Source organism: Lontra canadensis, unplaced genomic scaffold (genome assembly GCF_010015895.1).
Source record: "Lontra canadensis isolate GAN:19392208 unplaced genomic scaffold, GSC_riverotter_1.0 scaffold43, whole genome shotgun sequence".
Taxonomy (NCBI): domain Eukaryota; kingdom Metazoa; phylum Chordata; class Mammalia; order Carnivora; family Mustelidae; genus Lontra; species Lontra canadensis.
In genome coordinates, this window is record NW_022631037.1 from 3,722,331 (window position 1) to 3,745,107 (window position 22,777).

The 22,777-nt window shown below is 48.6% G+C and overlaps 1 protein-coding gene across 1 annotated transcript; it reads left to right on the plus strand.

Moving 5' to 3' along the window:
• Positions 1-11,136: 11,136 nt before the first annotated feature.
• MKS1 (MKS transition zone complex subunit 1) lies at positions 11,137-22,769 on the plus strand. Its single transcript, XM_032871972.1, has 18 exons — positions 11,137-11,232; positions 11,633-11,742; positions 12,966-13,036; positions 13,727-13,882; positions 15,134-15,231; positions 15,409-15,537; positions 15,810-15,914; positions 16,576-16,684; positions 17,218-17,274; positions 17,767-17,809; positions 18,066-18,131; positions 19,697-19,767; positions 20,103-20,172; positions 20,262-20,369; positions 21,057-21,190; positions 21,701-21,783; positions 21,869-21,966; positions 22,068-22,769. The coding sequence occupies exons 1-18, from the start codon at positions 11,153-11,155 to the stop codon at positions 22,157-22,159; spliced, it is 1,680 nt and encodes a 559-aa protein (XP_032727863.1). The 5' UTR covers positions 11,137-11,152; the 3' UTR covers positions 22,160-22,769.
• Positions 22,770-22,777: the final 8 nt, after the last annotated feature.

The following is a 22,777-nucleotide window of genomic DNA, read 5'->3' on the forward strand; positions in this document are numbered from 1 at the left end:
AGCCTGCTTCTCCCACTCCCACTCCCCTACTTGCGCTCTCTCTCTTGCTGTGTCTCTCTCTGTCAAATAAATAAATAAAATCCTGAAAAAAAAAAAAAAAGAAAGTCCAGTAGAAAGCTAAAAAAGGCCAACACATTCTCATTTATAAGCACAGAGATTCCAAGATATTTTAGTAATAGAGCAGCAGCGGCTGGGAGTACCAATGAAGATAGAGTCCAACTGACCTCAAACATGGTTGGGTCTCCTTTACCACCTTCCAGAATTAGAATTCTGAATGCTGCATACAAAACCTTTGGCTGATCAAAGCGACACTCATGGTTAGTGATATAGTGGCCCCTCTCTTTCTATAAGGTGATCGTGGCTCTCAAACTCCCCAAGGATCATGCCGCCATAGCCCCACCATTTCAGGTGCCATCTTCCTTGGAAGCTTAGCTAGTCCCTTCCTCAACTGTCTGTTTGCACCCATCTCCCAGTGGCTTGGCTATCAGTCAGAGCTGGACGGGTTATTTTTTTCTTTCCTGGCTAAAATGCATTTCCTTTTCTTGTTTCCCAGAACACCAAACAAATAGACTTCTTGTCCCCAGCATGGCTCCATATGCCAATTTTTTTTTTTTTAAAGATTTATTTATTCATTTTAGAGAGAGGGAGAGATAGTGTATGCCATAGAGAGGGGCAAAGGGAGAGGAAGAGAGAGAATCTCAAGCCAACTCCCCGGTGAGCATGGAGCCTGGCACATGGGGCCCTATTTCACAATCCCGAGATTATGACCTGAGTCAAAATCAAGAGTTGGACTCCTAACCAACTGAATCACCCAGGCGCCCCTCCATAGGCTGTTACCCTGTCTATGCCTCGTCCATTTGTTCTACCTCGAGAAGGAGGAACCCAAGTGCTCTGGCTTAAGGTCCCCAAGAACCTTGATGGAGTGGGAAGAATGCTGTCCCTCCTTTCCCTTCATTAAATGAAAATCCTTTTTTTCGGTCAAGGCCTTTCTCCCATTTCCCACCAGAGTTCTGTCTCTCCTTCCTTCCTCTCATTCTCTGTCCTTTTGGATATTCGCTGAGCACCTGGCCTTATGTCTGTCCCATTTTTTTTCTTTTCTTACTCTCAACCCTCTCTCTTCTAAGCTTACAAATGATGAACTGGTAAGTTTGTTTTAAAATGAAAAAGGCATCAGATCTGTTCCCTGCCTTGGCTGGGTAATGTAGGGATAGGGCTGCGAGAAGCAACAGATCTGAGTTCTGCCAAGACAACATGACCCCAAATAAATCCAGACATGCTGAGTGTAGAGATAGGGAGACAAACTAATTATCGTATAATCACACATAAACTCTAGATTTTCAATGAAAGCAACCTTGAATTATTACTGTTATTATGTGAGGAGTTTGGTGAGGTATGCTTTATGGTAAATCCACAGACAAAACATCACTCCAATAAACGCCCCCTGGGGCTCAAGCATGCGTTGCACACACACACATGCGTGCACATACAGGCGCACACGCACACATGTACACACGCGCACACACATGAAACACTAAGAACACTAAGCAACAAGCAGAAAAGCAAGGAGTGCTGGAGTAAGACGCAGCAAGCAGCTTCCAGTCTTAGCTCACTTCTCACTGGCTGTGTGACCTTGGGGAAGTCACTCTTCATCTGCAGGCCTCAGTTTCCTTGTCTGAAAAGAGAAATGGATCCACTAAATAACCAAGGTGCTTCCCTGAGCCTCCGCCACTGAGGATCCTGTCATCAGATCCATAGGCCCTAGTACCCGTCTGCTTTGCCCCCTGGAACAATTCTGTACCAGTCCCATCTCCTCGGGTTCTCTTTGCACAAAGAGGGGACCAGAATCCCATGTTATTCACTTTCAGGACCAGCTGGGATGGGGTCTTCTTTAGTTCGGGGGGACAATCGAAATAAAAGAATGAGAAGATTCTTGCTGACAAAAGGGAAGTAAAATTCTGCTGGGGATGTGATCATTCTCTCAGTCACCCAAGCTGGAAACCACTAAGTCCTCCTGGATGCCTTTATTTTTCTCCTCTTCCTTCTCCTCCCCTTCCTCCTCCTCCTCCCTTTCTTTCTCTTTTTCTTCCTTCTGTCTCACATCCCAGTCACCAGCTCCTATCCATTTGTCCTTCATAAATCTCTTGCATCTCTCACTTCCTTGCCTTCCTCACATTCTGGTTCTGCTCTGGATTACCTCAGCTTTGCTGCAGTGTCACACCTTCTCACTGGTCTCCCTGGCACCACTTCTCTCCACCCCAGCCCTCCCGTACAATAGACTTTTCACCACAGAACTCCCACTACCCAAAGGACAAAGTCTTGAGTTTAAGCCAAGTTTCTATCCTGCCTCCCATCCTACCTCTCCTAGCCCATCACACATCACCCCCCAACCCAAGCGCTCCATTCCAGCCAAACTCACCTACTCCTTTTCTCTAACATGCTGTGCACGTTCCTGCTCCTGTGTCTTTCCTTCTGCCATCCTCCATGCCTAGCTTGTTCTTTCCCTTCTTGTCCAAGCCCAATGTTTATCTCAAGCCCTATCTTCTCCAAGAAGCCTTCCCTATCTGCCAAGCTCCAGAGGGCACTGCCCATTGGTTCTTTCTCTCCCCTTTGCTTTTCCTATTTATTATCTCTTTATACATTTTTCTGTTGTCAAAATTAGATTATAGATATCTTAAGAGCTCTAAATTATACTGAGTAATCAATGATATTTGTTTTGATTATAAAGACGATGACAGTGGTGTAACCCTTGACTTAAGTTAGTCATTCAAGTTCAAGTTCATGACTATCAGTTCTAAAGCTGTTTCTGGAAACCATTTCCTGGCCTGATTAAAATACTCTGGCTCTTTCAGGTGTAGCTGGAGGAAATAATTTCTGGATTTTTCTCTCCTCTCCTTCATTTTCCCCCAGTTAGAGTCCCACCGCCCATCCTAAGATGCACAGAGATAGAGCCGAGTGATCATGAGGAACATCTGAGTCTTGGTCATTTTATAGTTGGGAGAAAACATCAGCTGGAAGCTCTTTCTCAACCTGAAGGTGAAACTCCAATGCCTATTTCTCAGGTGGTTGAAGACTCATGCAGGAGCAGCAGGACCCATGTGCCCCTAGTCTTGTAAAGTTGCCTCCGGAGGTCCCTGTGCTGGATGGAGGCCGGAGTCCTGAATGGACCTCCCTGAGAAGGCAGCCTGCTTCCCTTCTGACTAGCCCACCCCTCAGGGGTGGTGCCTGCTGGGTGCCACGGGGTGCACTTTCCACACTTCCTGTAAGTGGATGAGTTCTCACTACTTCTTGCTGGGGCTCCACCCAGGTGATCTGGGGGTGTGCAAGGATCACATGCTCTGGAAAAGTGTTGGAGAGGCTAGAATAGGGTGGTGCCTAAACCAACTCTAAAATAGAATCCCTTCCACTCTGGTGGGAACCTGGGGTGGGCTCAGTGCTTCTTTGCCTGTCGCTCTTCTCGCCGTGCAAAGAAGGGGCAGAGGCCCCGGGAGGGAAGAATCTTTACAGTTCTGCCTTTTTGTTCTTTTCTTAAGAAATCCAGACTTGGGGCGCCTGGGTGGCTCAGTGCGTTAAGGCCTCTGCCTTTGGCTCAGATCATGATCCCAGCATCCTGGGATGGAGCCCCGCACGGGGCTCTCTGCTCTGCGGAGAGCCTGCTTCCTCCTCTCTCTCTGCCCGCCTCTCTGCCTACTTGTGATCTCTGTCAAATAAATAAATAAAATTTAAAAAAAAAAAGAAATTCAGACTTTTTAGGAGGCTATAGAATGTCCTTCTATTCTGCAAACAATAGGGCATGGGCGATGCTTTTCAATCATCACCGCTGTGCACCTCTAACAAAATGGGACTGTGAGCAGGTACTCCTGGCAGAATCTGAGATCTTACAATTCTTTTAATGCCTCACATTTTTTAATAGAACTTTTACGTCGGAACACCTCTGGATTTACAGTATTACTTCAAAGAGGGCACAAAGCTCCACATACCCACATCCGGATTCCAGTATGGTGAACATGTCACTGTGGTACGTTTGTCACAATTAATCAACCGACACTGTTACATTATTATTAACTAGAAGTTTGATATCTTGCATTTTCACTTTCAAGAATTATGCTTTCATGTCCTGCTCCAGAAGTTATCTGGGTTTATTTTTACACAAAAATTTAAAATTTTCTTCACATCCAGCTAAAACAGACACCCCGGTATGAGCCACGTTCACCTGTGCTCTGTGTTCTCTGGGCCACTCCCGCTCCCCTGGAGAAGCGTCTGGCTAGCCTGGGCGGCAGGGGTCACAGTCAGTGAGCTTGGAAGGTCTCACTGGGTCCTACAACCCTGCTCAGTAGCTGTCACTTGGTCAACCGGTCTCTGAGCCTCGGCTTCCTCCGCTGGCAAAGGGAGTGACAACACCAGCCTGTCTCCTGGGGTGCTGCTGGGGCCACCCGCGATCCGGCATGCAGACATATGAGGCGTGACTCACATGTGCCAGATGGTTAGCAGGAGGCATTCTGAGCCACGGGGGCCAGCAGCCGCAGCAGCGTGAGCTTGTTCTTAAGACTTCACATTTCGTGCTCCCTCAGTGTCTCTGGAACCTCCAGCTATAGTCCCAAGCAGGGTCCAAAGCTGAAACTAAGAAAGGAACCTGCTTAAATCCCATGTCCTCATTGCCGGGTGGTGTGTCACCAGAGGGAGAGAGGGAAATAAAAATTGTTTGGCATCTGCTGTTGGACTTCCCATCTGTCTCGGTGACTGTGGGGAACCCCACCCCGCACCCGCATGACCTGCTAGCTGTCTGATGAGAGAGAGGTAATGGGAACCATGAGGCCCACCCTGTCTCCTGAGGTGTCGGCTCTTGGTTTGGAGCTAGCTGCTTCCCGCTCTCAGAAGTCCCTGTGGGTCTGGCTACTACACAGGTGGGGATGTCTGTCCACCAGAAAGTAGCCTCGCAGGCTTTCCTAGCATTACGTCTTAAAACCAGCCTTCAGTGTTAACAGTAATCTGTGTTTTCTTTTTTCTCTTCTGACTGCAGAACTTAGGAGGCCCCCCTTCATCTAAATACCTGGGCTTCTGAGTTGATGGCCTCACTGTTGCCCTCTCCTGTCCAAACCCTGGAATTCAACCTGCCCACCCCACCCCCCTACCCCAAACTCTAGCTCATTCCCTGAGGCACTGCAACTCCTGATCATTTAACTCTGTTCAGTACAATCCAAGTAAGCATGCATTGAGCAATTGTTTGGGTTACTTGAGCATACAAAGATAAATTAAGTCTGGGTTCTTCCTCTTAGGAAGCTCATTGGTTAGTGAAGCAGAAAGAGTTATAAAAAGATAATTGTTCATTCATTGAACAAGTGCCTACCCTGTGCTGGGCTCTTAAGTTCTGGGGATGCCTTGGGACTCAAAATCAATGTGATTTCTGCCTTCATGGAACTTAGAGTTGGGAGTAATTTTTTTTTTTTAATTACACTTCTAACTGTGTAACTACAGCTGTGAGAATGGCAGAAAATAAGGGAACATGTGCTCTGAAAGCAGGTGGCAGGGGTCTAACACAGAGGAGAGTAATGGAGGCTACCCTGAGCAAGATGACGTTGGAGGGAGGTTAGGGAAGTGGGCTCACGTGGGGAAGTAGAGGAGTAGAAGGAAACGTCAGACAGAGGGGGCCCACAGTGAGAACACCCTTGTGTGTTGTGGGGACACTGGATGGACACATGATCCTGACTGATGGGACTGTGGGCAGATCACCCAGAAACAGGCCCCTATATGCCTGTTTTCTTCCTCTGGGCCTGTGCCCGTTTGCCAAGGCACTTGTCAGGGCCAACCTTACAGGCCTTCCCCAATACTTGCTTCTTTCCAGGCTCTCCCCTGTAGCCCATGGATTTTGCATCCTACCAATTCACCGGCCCTTCTCTGATCCCCTGCTGTGTGGGGAATGTCCAGCCTCTCTCTCCAGCCCCAAGCTCTAGGACCAGGTCTTTGCCATCTCCACGAACCCTTCTGTATGTGACTCTGTCACAAGAAAGGATAGTGATGATGACCAGGTAAGAAAAACAGGAATCACTGTCTGTGATTCTGTCTTCTTGGAATTTATTAAATCTATAAAATAAACATCTATAGCCTTAGATTAGGGTTCTGCAACTCTTGGCTCACAGCTGCTTCTGGAGCAAGAGATCATGGCTTTAACAAGCCCCATTTGGGTTATTCATGTTTATGGGATATTTTCAATGTGTCACACAGGGCCGAGATTTCCTTGCTATTTTTGTCTTTGGAAAAATTCTCCAAGAAACTCATGGTGGAAGTTCCTTTTTTTTTTTTTTTAAACATACTTATGTTATAGCACCACAGGTTGATGGAGCTCAGGAAATCAATAACGTAGCTATTTTAGGAGCACAATGGAAGTCACTCTGCAAAAGGATGGAAAAAGCCAAGTTCCTAGGAAAGGGAGTGAGTGTAAATGTAGATTCCTATAACAGGGAAATGTTTTGACCTTGTGCTGGCTACCATGTATCACTGTCGGCCTCCCTTTGTCCCATCCTGACTGATATTTGTCAGATTGTTGAGAAAAGGAAGCTTAGAGTTTGAAATACATTTAGGAAACTTCTGGTTCAGTGGTTTCCAAACACTGTCTGAATTAGTGGGAAGCTTGTTAAAAATACACATGTCTAGGCCTTGCTCCTGATCGAGGAAATTCAAATCTCTACCATTGAGCTAAAGAAGCCTTATTTCTAATAAATCTTCTGGGTGAGTCTGACATGCAGGCAAGTTTGAAAACTATTAATCTAGTTGAACTCTCTACCTATCATAGGATTTCCCACTGCATCCTATATACTCAAAGTGAGGTTCAAGGACAGCAGCGTTGTAATCTCCCAGGAGCTGTTTAGAAATATAGGATCTGGGGGCACCTGGGTGGCTCAGTGGGTTGAGCCTCTGCCTTCAGGTCTGGTCATGATCCCAGGGTCCTAGGATCCAGCCCCGCATCGGGCTCTCTGCTCAGCACGGAGCCTGCTTCCTTCTCTCTCTCTGTCTGCCTCTCTGCCTACTTGTGATCTCTGTCGCAAATAAATAAATAAAATCTTAAAAAAAAAGTACAGAATCCCAAGCCTTATCCCGGACTGCCCATTCAGAATCTGCGTCTTTCATAAGATCATTTACATCAAAGCTGAAGAGGCACTGCTCGTCCTCATCCTTGACAGATGGCCACCAAGTCACTGCTTACAACCTCCAGGTTGGGGAGCTCATTGCTTTTGGTAGCAACCTGCTTCTTTGCTCAGTGCTTTTTTTTTTCCTCTTCTTTTAAAAAATTTTTATTTATTTATTTAAAAGATTTTATTTATTTATTTGACAGAGATCACAAGAAGGCAGAGAGGCAGAGAGAGAGCAGGAAGCAGGCTCCCTTCTGAGCAGAGAGCCCGATGCGGGGCTTGATCCCACAACCCTGAGATCATGACCTGAGCTGAAGGCAGAGGCTTAACCCACTGAGCCACCCAGGCACCCCTAAAATTTTCTATTTATTTGACAGAGGGAGTGAGAGAGCACAAGCAGGGGGAACAGCAGAGGGACAGGGAGAAGCAGGCTTCCCACTGAGCTGGGACTCCCGATGTGGGCCTTGATTCTAGGACCCTGGGATCATGACCTGAGCCAAAGGCAGATGCTTAACCAAATGAGCCACCCAGGTGCCCCCAGAGGAAATTAAAAGAACTATGAAGATACCAAGGGAGAGAGGAGCACGGAAGGTGAATTTTAAAGATTTCTAAAAATTGAAACTTCTTGGAGGGGGGAGGGGCCGTAGAAGCCAATGTCATCAGAGTCCTACTATTTAGAACACTCCTATTGCTCCAAGTCTTGACATGTCACTGAAGACCTGGGCTAACCTGTTGGGACACACTGTAGGGAAAATGGGGCTGCCCAAGATAAAAGCAGTTAATTATCAGAAACAGGGTATATTTCTTGGGCAAAGGCACTTGAGATCTGACTAGGGCATATGAAGGAACGTCTACAGAAGCTGAGCTTCTGGGTAGCACAGACCTATTTTATTCTCCTACCAAGTCTGGTGATGTCAGTGTGCAAACACCCATGTTGTACCACCTATTCCACCTGTTCATACACTGCCTGGAAGAAGCAAGGGAAAGGAATGCCCTCAATGAGTTGGCCTGGGTTTAGCCCCACTCACATGCTGGTGTTTCCTAGGATCGCCTCCCTCAAACATACTTGTAACAGATGCTGTTAGTGCCCTGCCCAGGTCCCCCTGACCAGCTGCTAAGCACGCTGTCAACAGCTCATACAACGACCTACCTCAGGATTGCTCTAATGGGTGCTCCCTAGCCCAGAGGTGCCTATGGTTCCATTCTGCTTCTTTCAAGGAACCAATCATTTCTCCAATGAGCCCTGATGGCTTTGTAATGTAGAATGGTATGGTAGTAAGAAACCAAGGTCTGGGTATGGGATTAACTAATTGGCCTGTATTCAAGTTTGCTGATTCATTCTTCTGCCAGTGCTAATGTGCTACAGAGGTTCTCTAGTGAATTTTCATTTCATGTATTGTTCTCTCCAATTCCAGAATTTCTATTGCTTCTTTTCAAAAATAAGTTATATTTCTTTACTGATATTCTCTGTTTGGTGAGACATCACTCTCTTACATGCCTTTCATTCTTCAGACATAGTTTCCTTTAGTTCTTTGAACATATTTATATAAAAATTCTTTTCATATAAACATTATACTTTTATAAGCTCTCTATTTCTCATATATGGATATAGATATGATAGAGTCAAGCATCTCATGTCTTTCCTGGATATACACACCACCCTGCACATGTATGTGGTCTTCTAGATTTCCAGGATAATATCGGAGCTTTGGAAAACTCCAATGGGCATATCAGTTCCCAGTTTTTCCTTTTCGAGGCTTTGGTTAGTTTCTTGGTTGTTTCACTTATTATCAACATCTCAAGCAGCCGCAGTATTAAGAAACTGCAATGATAAACAAAAGCAATGTCATTGCTTTTGACATTCCCCCAAGGGGAAATGGCTATTCACAGTAAGCTTGAGCTGGGGAGAGGAAAGAGGACAATTAAAATGCCGCGTATCTCTCGGTTCCTACTGAAATATGGCTGTTTTGCTTGAATAAATGCTCCTTGGATTATCGCATGCCTTTGGTTAACTTCTAAATTTCTGAAAAAGTTGATGATAAGCGTTGCCAGCGTTCTCACTGCTTTTATGAACAAATCAGTTTTTGAGATTCTTCCTCCACCATTCTAGATGTGGCTTTAAAAAAAAATTATCTTTATGTTTCCTATTTAATCGATTTCTGCTCTTAGGTTTATTGTTCTTTCCCTGCTTCTTACTTTGGTTTTATTTTCTTCCTAGATTATTAAAACTGAAATTTAGATTATTGGTTTGAGAGTTCTTTTCTTATAGAAGCATTTTATACTATAAATTTCTCTCTAAGCATACCCAACATTTTGATACATTGTATTTTCCTTTTCATTCAGTTCAAGATATTTCCTAATTTCCATTATGACTTCTTTCTTGAAAAATTGATTATTTAGATGCTAAATACCAACTATTCAGAGTTTTCCAGATTAATTTCTGCTTTTTTTTTTTTTAAGCTTATTTATTTGTCAGAGAGAGCGAGAGAGAGAGAAAACACAAGCAGGGGGAGCAGCAGGCAGAGGCAGAAGCAGGCTCCCCGCTGAGCAGGGAGCCAGATGCGGGGCTGGATGCCAGGACCCTGAGATCATGACCTGAGCTGAAGGCAGAGGCTTAACCCACTGAGCCCCCCAGGCGCCCCTACACTAAACTCTTGCTGCATGCTCCGCCTTTGTCATTTGTTGTTTGTGTGGCATAGTGTTGTCTATTTACAATTTTAAAAGGAGAAATGAGACTATTTCTTAAGAGCAAGTATTCTGAAGCCTCCATAGTTCCATCTGTTGAAATAATTGTTTCCCACGTTGGAGATTGTGTGCCTTTATGGACTAATGAGCTCAGTGGTAGGTGAGAGGCTGCAAGGCAGAGTAGAAGGTGTTTAGGCTTCGAAAGAAGGACCTGGATCCCAGCTCCTTCACCACTTAACAAGAGTTCAACCTTAGTAAGCCCATTAAGCCCTGGCCTTCCCTGACTTCATCCATTACGTGGAAGTAGCAATGCCTACTTAAGGGTTTTCTATGAGGATTAGGGATACTGCAAACAGAGTGCCCAGGTTGCATTAGATACTAAATAATGGCACTATTATTATGGTGAGTCCTTGGTGTTACACAACAGCAGCTATGCTGTCCAGGACTCCCAGTGCCATATAATCAAACTGGCAGGAGATTACTGAGTTCAGAGGACAACTGCTTACTCTCTTGGGGGAGTGGCAAGTATCAAAGGCTGATTAACTGTTGACCTAACCCAAGGTGCCAGGGAGCCAGACTCCCGGTTATGATGTGTCCCTGCTTTGATCGTCCAATTAAGCATAACTTCTGGATAGCACTTTGCTGACTTTTCAGGGGGCCGGTAGAGTATCTTAAGGTGGCTTAAAAATCCGGAAATAACACATACAGGGGAAAACCCAGTTCAATAATAACAAATTTTCCTTCCTTACTGTTAGCTTCCTTGTTTCTTCTTTCTCCGGCTCAGTGAATACCAACACAAGGACTACTAACTCTTCTGACACTTTTTTTTGGTTTTCTTCCAAGAATATATTTTCTTGTCTAAGTGCCAACGCCTTCCCTGACTCCTTTGGGAAGAATGGGTGCATTCTGTGAGTCACGTCCACCGATTTTCAGGACAGTTTCCGAGCATTCAGTGGAAGGCAGTGCGGCGTGGTGAGAAAAGTCGAATCTGGGTCTCAGGTCACCTGGGTCTGGTCCCCCATCACCATTTCTGAATCTACGTGAAAGGGGCCGATGGCACTGCCTTGGTCTCCTCATTTGTAAAGTGCATCAAGTGCAGTCTTAGGTGTGAGCAAGCTTTGTCGCACACGTGGTAAGCCGTGACCCCGCAGTACCCCAAACGGACCGCGCTCACAGCCTCCACCAGGGTCCGACCCGCTTTGGGCGCGAGCCTGCGGCGCAGCGCCGGGAACCTTAGGTTGCGCGCGCAGCATCTCTTCCGCCTTCCGAGCCCCGCGTCCCTGTTGCCAGGGGAACTGGGGGCGGTGCGCTTTCCGGCGCTGTCGCGGCGAGTCACAGCTGTCATGGCGGAGACGGTCTGGAGCACTGACACCGGGGAGGCTGTGTATCGCTCCCGGGACCCCGTGCGCAACTTGCGCCTCCGGTAGTCGCATCGTCCCAGAGCCCTGTGCTTTTATGCTCTCAGATAATTCGAGCCTGAACCTCACTTCTTGTTTGCTGAGTCCCCACTTGCGCTTTCAATCCCGACTCTGCCTCCTGGTCTCCCGGCGTCTCCCTCACTACCCTCAACCCTCTCCACTTACGGCTTCCAGACCTACCCAAACCCTTTCAAGCCTCTGCCCTTCTCAAATTCCTCAGAGCTCTGTACCCAATGCACTTATCCGCACTCTTCCCCCTTAAGACCCCCGGCCGTGCTCACGCGCACACAACACATCTTGGAGCCCCACCCTCTTCTTTCTTTTGTTCCTCCCATCTTTGCTCTGTGTTCATCTTCAGGTTGTGTGTCTTGTAATGAGTGTTCTGGGCTTTTCTTTTCCTGACAGAGTCCACCTGCAAAGAATCACATCCAGCAACTTCCTCCGTTACCAGCCTGCTGCCCAGCCTGGGAAGGACCTCATAGACTTGGCCACTTTTAGGCCTCACCCAACTGCCAGTGGGTGTAGGGTGGTGATGCGACCCCTTGGGGACCTGGGGAAGGGCCTGGAGCGGTAGTTGCCTTTTAAGACAGAGTAGGCCCAGATCTGTAGTCTGAGAAAAGGCATAGAGAGGTTGTGTTCCTTGCCCAGGGTCACGTGGTTGGTAAATGTTGAAGCAAGGATTTGATCTCAAGCAATTTTAACTATTCCGTTATGTTGTGTTAAGAAAATTGAGTAAGACATGATTCTTGCCATCAAGAGCTGAACTGAACTATGGCCAGATGTTGTAAAATGACAGAAGACTATACTTTTGATATGTTAAACATCTGCTGGCAAACTAGATACTGATTGTGGCATTTTTTGCTAAGAGAAAATACGCTCCAAACTCCTAATGTATGTGTATACTATGCATAAATGTCTGTACTATGCATACATATATACATTGTGTGTACTACATACATGTATATAGTGTATAAATGTATACTTTAAATATATATATATTTATATGTATATTTATGCCCACTACCTAAAACAATTTTAAAATTGGGGTCTGCTTGAAAAAGGTACATATTAACACCAACTGTGCTTCTGCAGTTTCCTTATCTCAGAAGCCAGAAGAATGAGAAAGAGAGGACAGTGTGTTTGTGTTAAATCACTAGTCTCTCTGCATGTGTTGTATCTGTTCAGATATATTCCCAGGCATGAGTGTGGGCTGGTGTGTTTTGAAGCACATGTCTCAAAAAGGCATACTCAGCCAAGAGTGTATTCGGTTTGTTTCTTTAAATAATAATTTATTTGCTTTTCTTCTTCTCTTCTGGTGGTTTGCCTCTTAAGGTTACAGTGCCTGTGGTTCTAGACGTATGGCTTCAGGAACAGTAAAGACAAGGACGCCAGGGCTCCTTTCTAGCAAATGTGGACAGTTGGGATTGAGGAAGAGCTATCCAGACTATATTCTGAATTTGACTCCTGACACTGAATTAGATTAAATAATTCCTGGGAGCCATGCTTTCCTTTTATTCAAATTACAGTGATAATTAAGACTGCGCAGGTCCTAATCTTGGCTTCTACATACATCCCCAGCCTCTCCAACCTTTGTTTAGAGTGAGCGCTTAATAAATCCCCAAACTCCAGCTGGTTTTGTGGCAAATACTAGAGCAGGGACTTGGGTTATAACCAGTCACAGAGCGAAAGGTGGGGCTGATTTGACTCAAACGTTTGACTCACTCTGTGGTCTTTGGAGGTGGACACCGCTCAGAGGAAGAGGAAGAGGAAGAGGTCGTGATTGGGTGGCAGGAGAAGCTCTTCAGCCAGGTGAGCCCATGCCACCTCTCCACTCAGTTTACATCCACCTACTCCGCCTTCACCTGGCTGGTAGCAGGGAAGCCTTCCTGATGCATATCACCTAACTGATTTCCAGAAAATTATAGCAGTTTATACTCCCCCCCCTTTTTTTTTTTTAAGATTTTATCCTTTTGTTTGGGTGGGGGGAGGGAGAGAGAGAGAGCATGAGTGGGGGGAGTGGCAGAGGGAGAGGGAGAAACAGACTCTCCATGGAGCATGGAGCCTGACATGGGGCTCGATCCCAGGATCTGGAGATCATGAACTGAGCCAAAGGCAGACCTGCTTAACCGACTGAGCCACACAGGTGCCACCCCCCTAAGCCCCCATTGTGTTTAAAGGGCAATATAACATAGTGAATGACACTACCCAGTTCTGTGATCCTGGGTAAAACACTTGTCAATTCTGGGTGAAATCTGCTGTCTGTAACAGGGTCTGGACCCAGACCTAGACCTAGGGTCTAATTGGACTAGACCCTCACTCTGGTTCCATTTAGCTCTAACATCCTTTGGATCCCCTGCCCTCAGTTAGTTCAGATAAGTGGAAGTTGGCTGTGGGAACATATCGAATTGCATTGGCTCTATAGAACTGATTTGATGAAACCGTTACAGAAACCAAAGTTTGACATATTCTCAGTAGATCTCTGTGTCCTTGTGACCTCAGTTTGAAGTAGATCTGTACCGAAACGAAGCAGCTTGTCAGAGCCCTTTGGATCATCAGTACCGACAAGAGATCCTGAAACTGGAGGATTCGGGTGGCAGGAAGAACCGACGAATTTTTACCTACACAGACTCTGATAGATACACCAATGTGGAGGAGGTATTGTTTTTCCTGGGCTTCCATAGCTTCCTTCTTTCCCTCCCCTAGCTTTCTGGCCTCATTGGGTTCTGTGTGTTAAACCAGAAGCCTATTCAGACAGGCAGCCTCTCCAGAAACTGCCTTGTGCTGCTGGTAGCCAAGCTGGAGTCCGGGCCCAGTCTTCAGGTGGTGTGGCTGCTGCTCCTTCTCCACCTGCTGGAGGGCCTGGGGGAACGGGCAGTGTCTCTCATGATAGGCAGGCTAGAGACCCGGGGAGGACTTCCTCCATGCATCATGAGATGAGGCAGGTGGGTGGAGACTTGAACCATCTAGATAATGCAGCCACAACTCTGAATCTATAGGTTTCAAGAAGGCTTCAGTACAGCTGTGGGGGGTGGCTTACTGCTCCGTTCCCAGTGCTCACAAACCCTTACGTTTGCCTCAGTCCCCGTATGACATATTCTTTCTTCTCAGGAGATTTTTAAAATTCCTTGAGAGAAAAGCCTGTATTTTCTGATTTTTGCCTATGACCTTTGTAGCTCTGTAAGGAGCAGGTATTAAATGAATGTTTTTGAAAGACTGATGCTTATGTTAGGTAGCATATAAAAGTTGGGTTTTCTGTTTTAGAAAAGTAAATGAAATTAGTTAGTGCTGAATTACCCATGGGAGGACTTTTCACAGGATACTTTGTATCCCATTTGGCATCTTCCAAGTACCTGGTAACATCAGCATCTACCAGGCACACTCACCCAACTTTTTGTTGGTATGTAGTCAGAGATTGCAGACTCATTTATTTTTTTTTAAAGATTGATTTATTTATTTGAGAGAGAGAGCATGTGCATGGTGGGAGAGGGGCGGAGGGAGAGAAAGAGAATCTCCAGCAGGTTCCGGTGCTGAGCGTGGAGCCCAATGAGGGGCTCGATCCCAGGACCCCAAAGATCATGACCTGAGGCAAAACCAAGAATCGAACATTCAACCCACTGTGCCACCCAGGCACCCCTGCAGACAGACTCATTTTAATATTAGCATAAATAAACTCCTTTCTGACGGATGATATGCTGCTAAAATCTTGGAACAAACCAAGGCATGGTAGGAATCTTCTTTGGCTTCTTTGTGCCACTGCTCCCCTCCCCTAATGTTTATAACTGGGAGGTGGGTGTACCCCTTAGATACAGGTTCCAGATGAGGTGTCAGAAGGAGGGCTTGCCTTCAGCACTTCATCCCACGTGGCCCTGACCAGATGGGTCACACAGGGCTGTTCTCCTTCCCTAGCACTGTCAGAAAATGACCACCGCAGCCCGGGAGGCACCATCATTCTTGGTCGAACGGATGGCCAATGTCAGGCGGCGACGGCAGGACAGGCGAGGGATGTGAGTACAGATAAGTAGGGGGTTGGGGCGGGGGCTTTGTAGTCCTTCCAGGCCAGTGTCTGGGTATGTCTGCCACCTCGAGCTTCCTGTTCTGCAGGAGGCCTCCTCTGGGTGTGCTCCGCCAGGTGCTTCCTTTGGGCTCTTCAGGGGGTGCCGCCTTCCTGTGGTGTCTTCCAGGGAGGGCGGCATCCTCAAGTCACGGATTGTCACCTGGGAACCCTCAGAAGAGTTTGTCAGGAGCAACCATGTCATCAACACCCCTCTTCAGACAATGTACATCATGGCAGACCTGGGACCCTACGGGAAGTGAGTGAAGCCCTCACTGCCCAGCTCAGGTCCTCCTCCTCTTCTCATCACCCATCACGTACCCTGTTAGAGTCCCCCTGGGGAATGCAGAAGGGAGGGACTGTTTCTTCTTTTTCTTCTTAGTCCCACTCAGAAGAAGGCATTTGACCATGGCAGTTCTCACTCCAGCCCAGCCTCTGTCCTCTCCCCTGACGTGGGCTGACTACCTCTTCCTCTCTCTGGTTAGTGGGACCAGCAGTGTTGAACCGGGGTGTTGATTTCCTGGTTTCTAGGCTTGGCTATAAGAAGTATGAACATGTCCTCTGTACTCTGAAAGTGGACAGCAATGGTGTGATCACAGTAAAACCTGACTTCACTGGCCTCAAAGGACCCTACAGGTGAGGAGAGGAAGAGAGGGGGCGTGGGGACTGGCATTCCTTTTCTTGGCTTCACTTCTTGCCCCAAATTGAGGAGATTCTGAGAAAGTCCTTCATCTGTCCTGGTTTCTAAATTCCCAGCTAATGGTTCGTATTCTGTTTTATAAGAGACCTTTAGCACCCTGGGGACCCTGTTCTCGGAAAGTGGGCAGCTGTACGAGTGTGAAAGGGCTAAGTAACTTCATTGGCGTAGTTAAGTGAAAATAATTCTCTGTGCTGCTGCCTGCAGGGACCAGCCAGAGCAGGGTGGGACGGGCTCAGCCAGGTCTCTTCCTTTGGCCTGCCTCTTGCTACCTCCCTGTCTTACAGTAAAAGAGCTATAAATTAGAAATGACCCAAGGCTCCCTGTTTGTTTTTCAGGTGAGAGAACTGGTTGCCAGGAATGTCATGCTTTAGGGTTTCCGCGTGACTTTGAGGCAGAAATGGGCCCCCAACCCACGCTCCATGTCCACCCTAATGCTCTTTCTGCTTTTCCATTTTGTTTCCCTCACCTGCTCATCGTTCTGGCCACTTTCGTCCTCATTTGCTTCGAGCAAGGTGTATGGCCAATGATGGCTCATTCCTGGGCTAGGTCTGGAGAGATCTCATCAGAGCTGGTCTTTCTGTGGCTTTGACTTTACAGAATTGAGACCGAGGGGGAGAAGCAGGAGCTGTGGAAGTATACAGTGGACAATGCGTCCTCCCTCGCGCAGCCAGAGGAGGAGGAGCGGGAACAGCGTGTGTTCAAGGATGTAAGAGTGACCTCCTTCCAAGTGCAGGGATGAGCCTGGGTGCCTGGGAGCTGAGAGCATGTCTGAGGTTCATGCCCACAGTTGCAGGGTCTTTCTTACTGGCCCTCTCCTGACATAGGAAGCATTGCTGACATATCAGACCTGAGCTTTTGATCCTACCATAACATACTAATAACAATGACCATTTATTTGAGCATGTACCATGCTCTGTGAGGCCTGTCACGTACTTTATTTCCTCACTTTAAGGTGAATGCTTTTACTATTATCATTTTATAAACGAGGAAACTGAGATTGAAAAGCTAAGAAGTCTGCCCAAGGTTATAGGGCTTATAAGTGCCAGGCACAGGACTGGGCCCCAGACCAGCAGACTCTGGAGCCTCTGTGCTTTACTTGAAAAAGTTGGCGGTGTGGATGGTTCAGCCTGGGCTCTCTGTGGCATTTCCTGTTATAGCGTCTTTTGTCCCTCCCATTCAGAACTGACCCCGGTCTGGCTGGGTTTGCATCTTGAGTTTGCTTATGGTTTGTTTCCTCAGCTTTATGGCCGGCACAAGGAGTATCTCAGCAGCCTCGTGGGCACAGACTTTGAGATGGTGAGTGGCTTGGCTTCCTGCCCCACCACGAGCCGGCTTTAGCCAGAGCTTTCGGACTGTGGCTGAGTAACAGCGTGTCTCTTAAAGGACATATGCTTCATGCCAGAAGGAAATCAGAGACTAGCATATAGAGCACAGTTCTTGTTATGTGTTTTAAAATATAGCAGAGGTGCATGGGTGGCTCAGTTGGTTAAGCCTCCGACACTTGATTTCAGCTCAGGCTGTGATCTCATGAGATAAGGGTCATGAGATAAGCCCCGCGTTGGGCTCCATGCTCAGCGCAGAGTCTGCTTGAGAACCTCTCCCACTACACCTCCCGCCCACCCCCCAGCCTTGCTTGAGTGAGTGGGGAGCGGGGAGGAAGCACACGGCAGTGCATATGGCGGCTGCCAGTGTCAGGTCTTCCAGGGATTGGTGAACGGGCTGGAGGACGAGTGCTGACTCCCCTGGACTCCCTGGCTCCTGATCCTGTCCCACTTCTCTCTTCTTTAGACTGTACCAGGTGCCCTCCGGCTCTTTGTAAACGGAGAGGTGGGTAAGTGCCTTGCCAGACAGGGATCCCCTGATGCTTGGGCAAGGCCCCGACAGCTGCGAGGTAATCCGCCCCACCCTGGTGGAGGTGCTGGCTTGTCTGCCCTACTTGGGAAACTCAGTCGTGAGCCTTTCCTGGAAGCGCAGGGAGTTCCTGGCCCTCAAGGGCCTTGCTTCCCAAAGTGCATAGGCCCTTTAGGACAGGGTTGGGTGCCAAGGGCAACAGGAGAATAAGCTAAAATCGTTTCTTGTTTTCTTAGTTTCAGCGCAAGGCTATGAGTATGACAATCTCTACGTCCACTTCTTTGTGGAATTGCCATCTACTAGTAAGTAATATTCCCAAGTTTCTTTTATACCCATTCTGACAGTTTTGTAGAGGCATTAAGTCAGGCTTCCCCACTTTGTTTTTGTTTTTGTTTTTTTAAGATTTTATTTATTTATTTGACAGACAGAGATCACAAGTAGGCAGAGAGGCAGCCAGGACCCTGGGATCATGACCTGAGCCAAAGGCAGAGGCTTAACCCACTGAGCCACCCAGGCGCCCCAGGCTTCCCCACTTTTTCAAAGAAACTGTAACTGTTCTTTTCAAGGTCATAGATCACTTTCAAGTGGTCAAATCCTGTGGTGACATCTTTGCATTCCTGCTACATGACCTCTGAGAAGCACGTGGCACAGCTCACGTTTCCTCACTTGAACTATCCTCTTGGCTTCTGGCTCCATGCTCCTCTCTTTGCTCTCATTGGTGGCTCATGAGTCCCCTTGGCTTTTGGCTCATCTGTTGGTCTCAGAGCTGTAGAGTGTCCAGGGCTGGGCCTGGGCCTTCTATTACTCCCTCTCTGTAGTCTTTCTAGGTGGTTCCATCCATCTCATGGCTTGTCTACTACGTATGTCTCAGGCCCCTAGTATTCTCTCTAGCCTTGGCCTTTCCCCCGAACTTCAGGCTCATACCTGCTTGTCATTCCTGCCTAACATGATCCAAAGAACTCTTGATTCTCCCTCCTGTGTAAAACCGGCCTTCATGGTCTTCCCTAAGGGACATGATGTTGTCATTACTTAGTTGCTGCTGCCAACTAACAATCGAGACATCCTCGATTCCTCACTTTCTCTAGCTCCCCACAGCTAGTCATTCCCTCAACAGTTTCTGTTCGCTCTATCTTCCAAAGATGTCCCTGGCTCCTCTATCAAGCACCTTACACGAAACCTCCTCCATCTCCTGCCCAGGCCCATGAATTAACTTTCTAACTTACCCCTTTGCTTCCTTTATAGTTCATTTGCCACAGACACCACAGCCAAATGGAACCTTTGAAAATGTAAATTAGTTGTATCTTTCTTGAACTTTAAACCCCAACAGCTTTCCCTCCCACTTAGACTAAGATCCCAGCTCCAAAGCTGGAGCAAGCTGGCCCCTGCTGATCTCTCCCTTACAATATTCCAGTCATACTTTCTGTTTTTGAACATGCCAAGTTCATTTCCTCCTTAGGGCCTTTTGGAGGTCATTTCCTTTGTCTGAAACCCTTTCTGTCATATCTTTGCACGACTGAGTTCAGGTCTCAGCCTAAGTGTCTCCTCTGAGAGGTCCTTCCTCACCACCCCATCTAAGAGCCTGCTCTGTATTTAGTACGGCCTCTGTCACTACCTGATAGCCTCTTGTTGGTTTGTTGTCTGTGTTCCCCGCAAGCTGGCATGGTAGCTCCTTGAGAGACAGGGATCACTTCTGTTTGCCGACCACTATATCCCCAGTGACTGGTCGTGGCACATAGGAGACACTCAGCAAATGTTAGGTGAACGATGGTGTGTGTGAACGCATGAAGAGGTGAAGGAACTTTGCTCTTTTCTCAACTCCCTACCTCCCTCCCAGGTCAGTTTACCATATATGGTCTTTGGCTTTCAGATTGGTCAAGCCCAACATTCCAGCAGCTCTCAGGAATAACACAGACCTGTGCCACCAAATCCCTGGGGATGGTACGGAGGACAGGAGGGCTCTCTGGCCAGGAGCGGGACTCTGGAGATTATCGGGCCACCAGCCGGGGGAGCAGTCAGAGTTGCGTCCGGCCCTTCTCTGCAGGCTCTCAGGCTGCCGCCTGGTGCAGGGCTTCCCTCTCTGTCTTTCTGAGGATGGTAGCAGCTTATATGTGGGTGCCCCGTCCCCTCTCAGCCTCTTATTTCCCCTGTTGGGAGGGGGGATAGTTTTTCTTTCTCCCTTGTGAAGGTGTCACTGGCCTCAGAGAGAACAGATTCTCAGTGAGGCCTTGCCTACTCCATGACCCTGAGTATGAAATAACACTTCTCTTGTTTAGGATAAGGTGGCTTACTTCTCCTACCCGTTCACATTTGAGGCCTCCTTCCTCCATGAAGACGAATCTGCTGGTGAGTAGCTCAGTAGATCCTGGGCCCAGGCTGTCCTCTGGTGGGGGGAAGGCCTCCTGTGACCTGGCTGCTTCTCTCACTTTTCCCAGATGCCCTCCCGGAGTGGCCTGTGCTCTACTGTGAGGTCCTCTCGCTGGACTTCTGGCAGAGGTATCGTGTGGAAGGCTATGGCGCTGTGATGCTGCCTGCCACCCCAGGTGACGTCTCATCCCCGCCCTCCACGTGGCCCACATGCCCCAGCTCCGAGGACTGAGACTAACACTTCTCAAACATTTGGCCCCTCCCAGGGAGGAGGAGGCACAATTAGGAATTAGAAGCATTGAATTTGCTGGATTCCTTGCTCCTTTGAGGCCTTCTCCCTGCTCCCTGAGAGACAGCTTAGCGAGCCTGCAGCTGACTAGGAAGCCGAGCAGCCCGGGTGTCTGTGGCATCTGCTCCGAGCGCCTCTGTTTTGACTTGCAGCCTAGAGGGAGGCGCTCAGGCAGGGTGGGCTCTTGGCATCCGTGTATTGAATGGATCGGCACTCATTCTGAAATAAGAGCCACTGTGTCCTGTCTGGCGCTCGGCATTGTGCTACGTGCTTCCCACCAGCCACTCCGCAAGGTGGAGGCATTACCATTGCCCTTTTACTAGTGAGGGGCATGGGGCTCGGAGGAGTGAAGAAACTTCTGCTGGGAACACAGGTAATAATTGGCAGAGCTGACGTGTGAATTTCTAGCTGACTGACCTCCAAACAGGTACCCCAGACCACCAGGATCCCCTCATCAGAGGTCAGGTCGTCCCCAGACAAGGTGTTCCAGTGGTGGCTAGGCTTATGTCACTGCTGGGAGTCCAGTGAGGGACCGCATGCCCTCTCTGGCTGAGGCCCCACTCTCCCGGCACAGGCTCGCACACCCTGACAGTCCCCACGTGGAGGCCCATGGAGCTCGGCACGCTGGCTGAGCTGAGGAGGTTTTTCATCGGCGGCTCTCTGGAATTGGAGGACCTCTCCTACGTGCGGATACCAGGAACCTTCAAGGTACCTTTTGTCTCAGGGTAGACTTCACGTTGGGAGCTTAGGTTCCTATCTCTTCTGCAGAAGGTGGGATCAGGGTTAAGGCCCCTTTGTTGCTTCATTATTACTTAGTCCCTTCTTTCCCATGGCTTCAGCTGGAGGTCATGGCCACATCTTAAACCAGGTACAGACATCTACACTGCTATCCTGGGAGATCTCGGGAAATGAGTAGATTTAAAGTCCTGTCAGAGTGACTGGCCTCTCCTTCCAGACCATCACTGAGGCTTCAGTCACCAAAGGCGGCGAGGATTGGCAGGCCTCTTCTCAGACTGCTTATTCTCAGCTGACGTTGGGGCATCCCCTGATGTACAGTTGGGAGTCCCACGTTAGCCTTGAGGTGATGGAGTCTGGGTGCTGGAAGGAAGTTCCCCCCAGTGGATCTCTTTTCCAAGAGTGGGAGTAAGAATGGGTCTGCACAGTGCTTGGGGTCTAGAACCCCCAGAAACCTGACGCTGTCTTAACTGCATGCCTCAGGGGGAGCGTCTGAGCCGCTTTGGTTTCCGCACCGAGACCACTGGCAGCGTCACCTTCCGCTTGCACTGCCTACAGCAGTCCAGGTGAGTGACCCCGGCCCTCCGCCTCGGGGAGCCTTACCCCATGGGCTGGGCAGCAGCCCTGACCATGTGCTGGGCTTCTGTGCAGGGCCTTCATGGAGTCAAGTTCCCTCCGGAAAAGGATGCGGAGCGTGCTGGACCGTCTGGAAGGGTTCAGCCAGCAGAGTTCCGTTCACAATGTGCTGGGTAGGTTTCCCTCCACCCCTTAGCCGGCCACCCCACATCGGCACGAGCCCCACCTCTCCCCACACCACGGTGGCTGACCACTGCACTTGCTCCCCTCACAGAGGCCTTTCGTCGTGCCCGGCGCCGCATGCAGGAGGCCCGAGAAAGCCTTCCCCAGGACCTCGTGAGCCCCTCGGGGACCATGGTTTCCTAGCTCGCAGCGGCCCTGTCCCCCTTCCCCCCTGTGCAAGAGGATAAGATGGGTGATGTTTGAGGCTGGTGTCATCCTGCCTCTTCATCTTTCTCCCCAGCGACCCCACCAGCCTGCTGAGACCCAGAAGAGCAGAGAGTCCCAGGCCGGTGCCTCTGCCTACTCTTCGGCAGGGCCTCCCTCTGCCAGGCGGCGGTACCACTGGAGACCTGCGATGCCTCTCTGCATATTTCAGTTCCTGCGAGCGGCTGTCACGCCAGGGCAGGCTTGCTGGGTTAGCCCAGGGTGGGGTGACCCCACCATTAGTCCTGTCCTCACACGGCCTCTTTTCTGGCTTGTCTCGCTGTCTTGAGAGCAGAGAGCTGCAGGCGCCTCCTGCCTCAGAGCCTGCATTACAAGTGGAGGCTCAAGAAAGGAAGAGGAGAAGATCCTGAATGCCTGGCCCGGGAGACTCGGCCTCCTCTTTCCAGGGTAGCCTCCTCCTGCCACTCGGGGCTTGTTGGATTTGAGATACAAGGAAATGAAGGCTGAAGGCAGTGCCCAGTCCTTTCTGCTAGCCGGGTAGTATCTTTTATTGTGTTTTTTGTACATAAAAACTTTTTGTACTGACTAACATGTTGG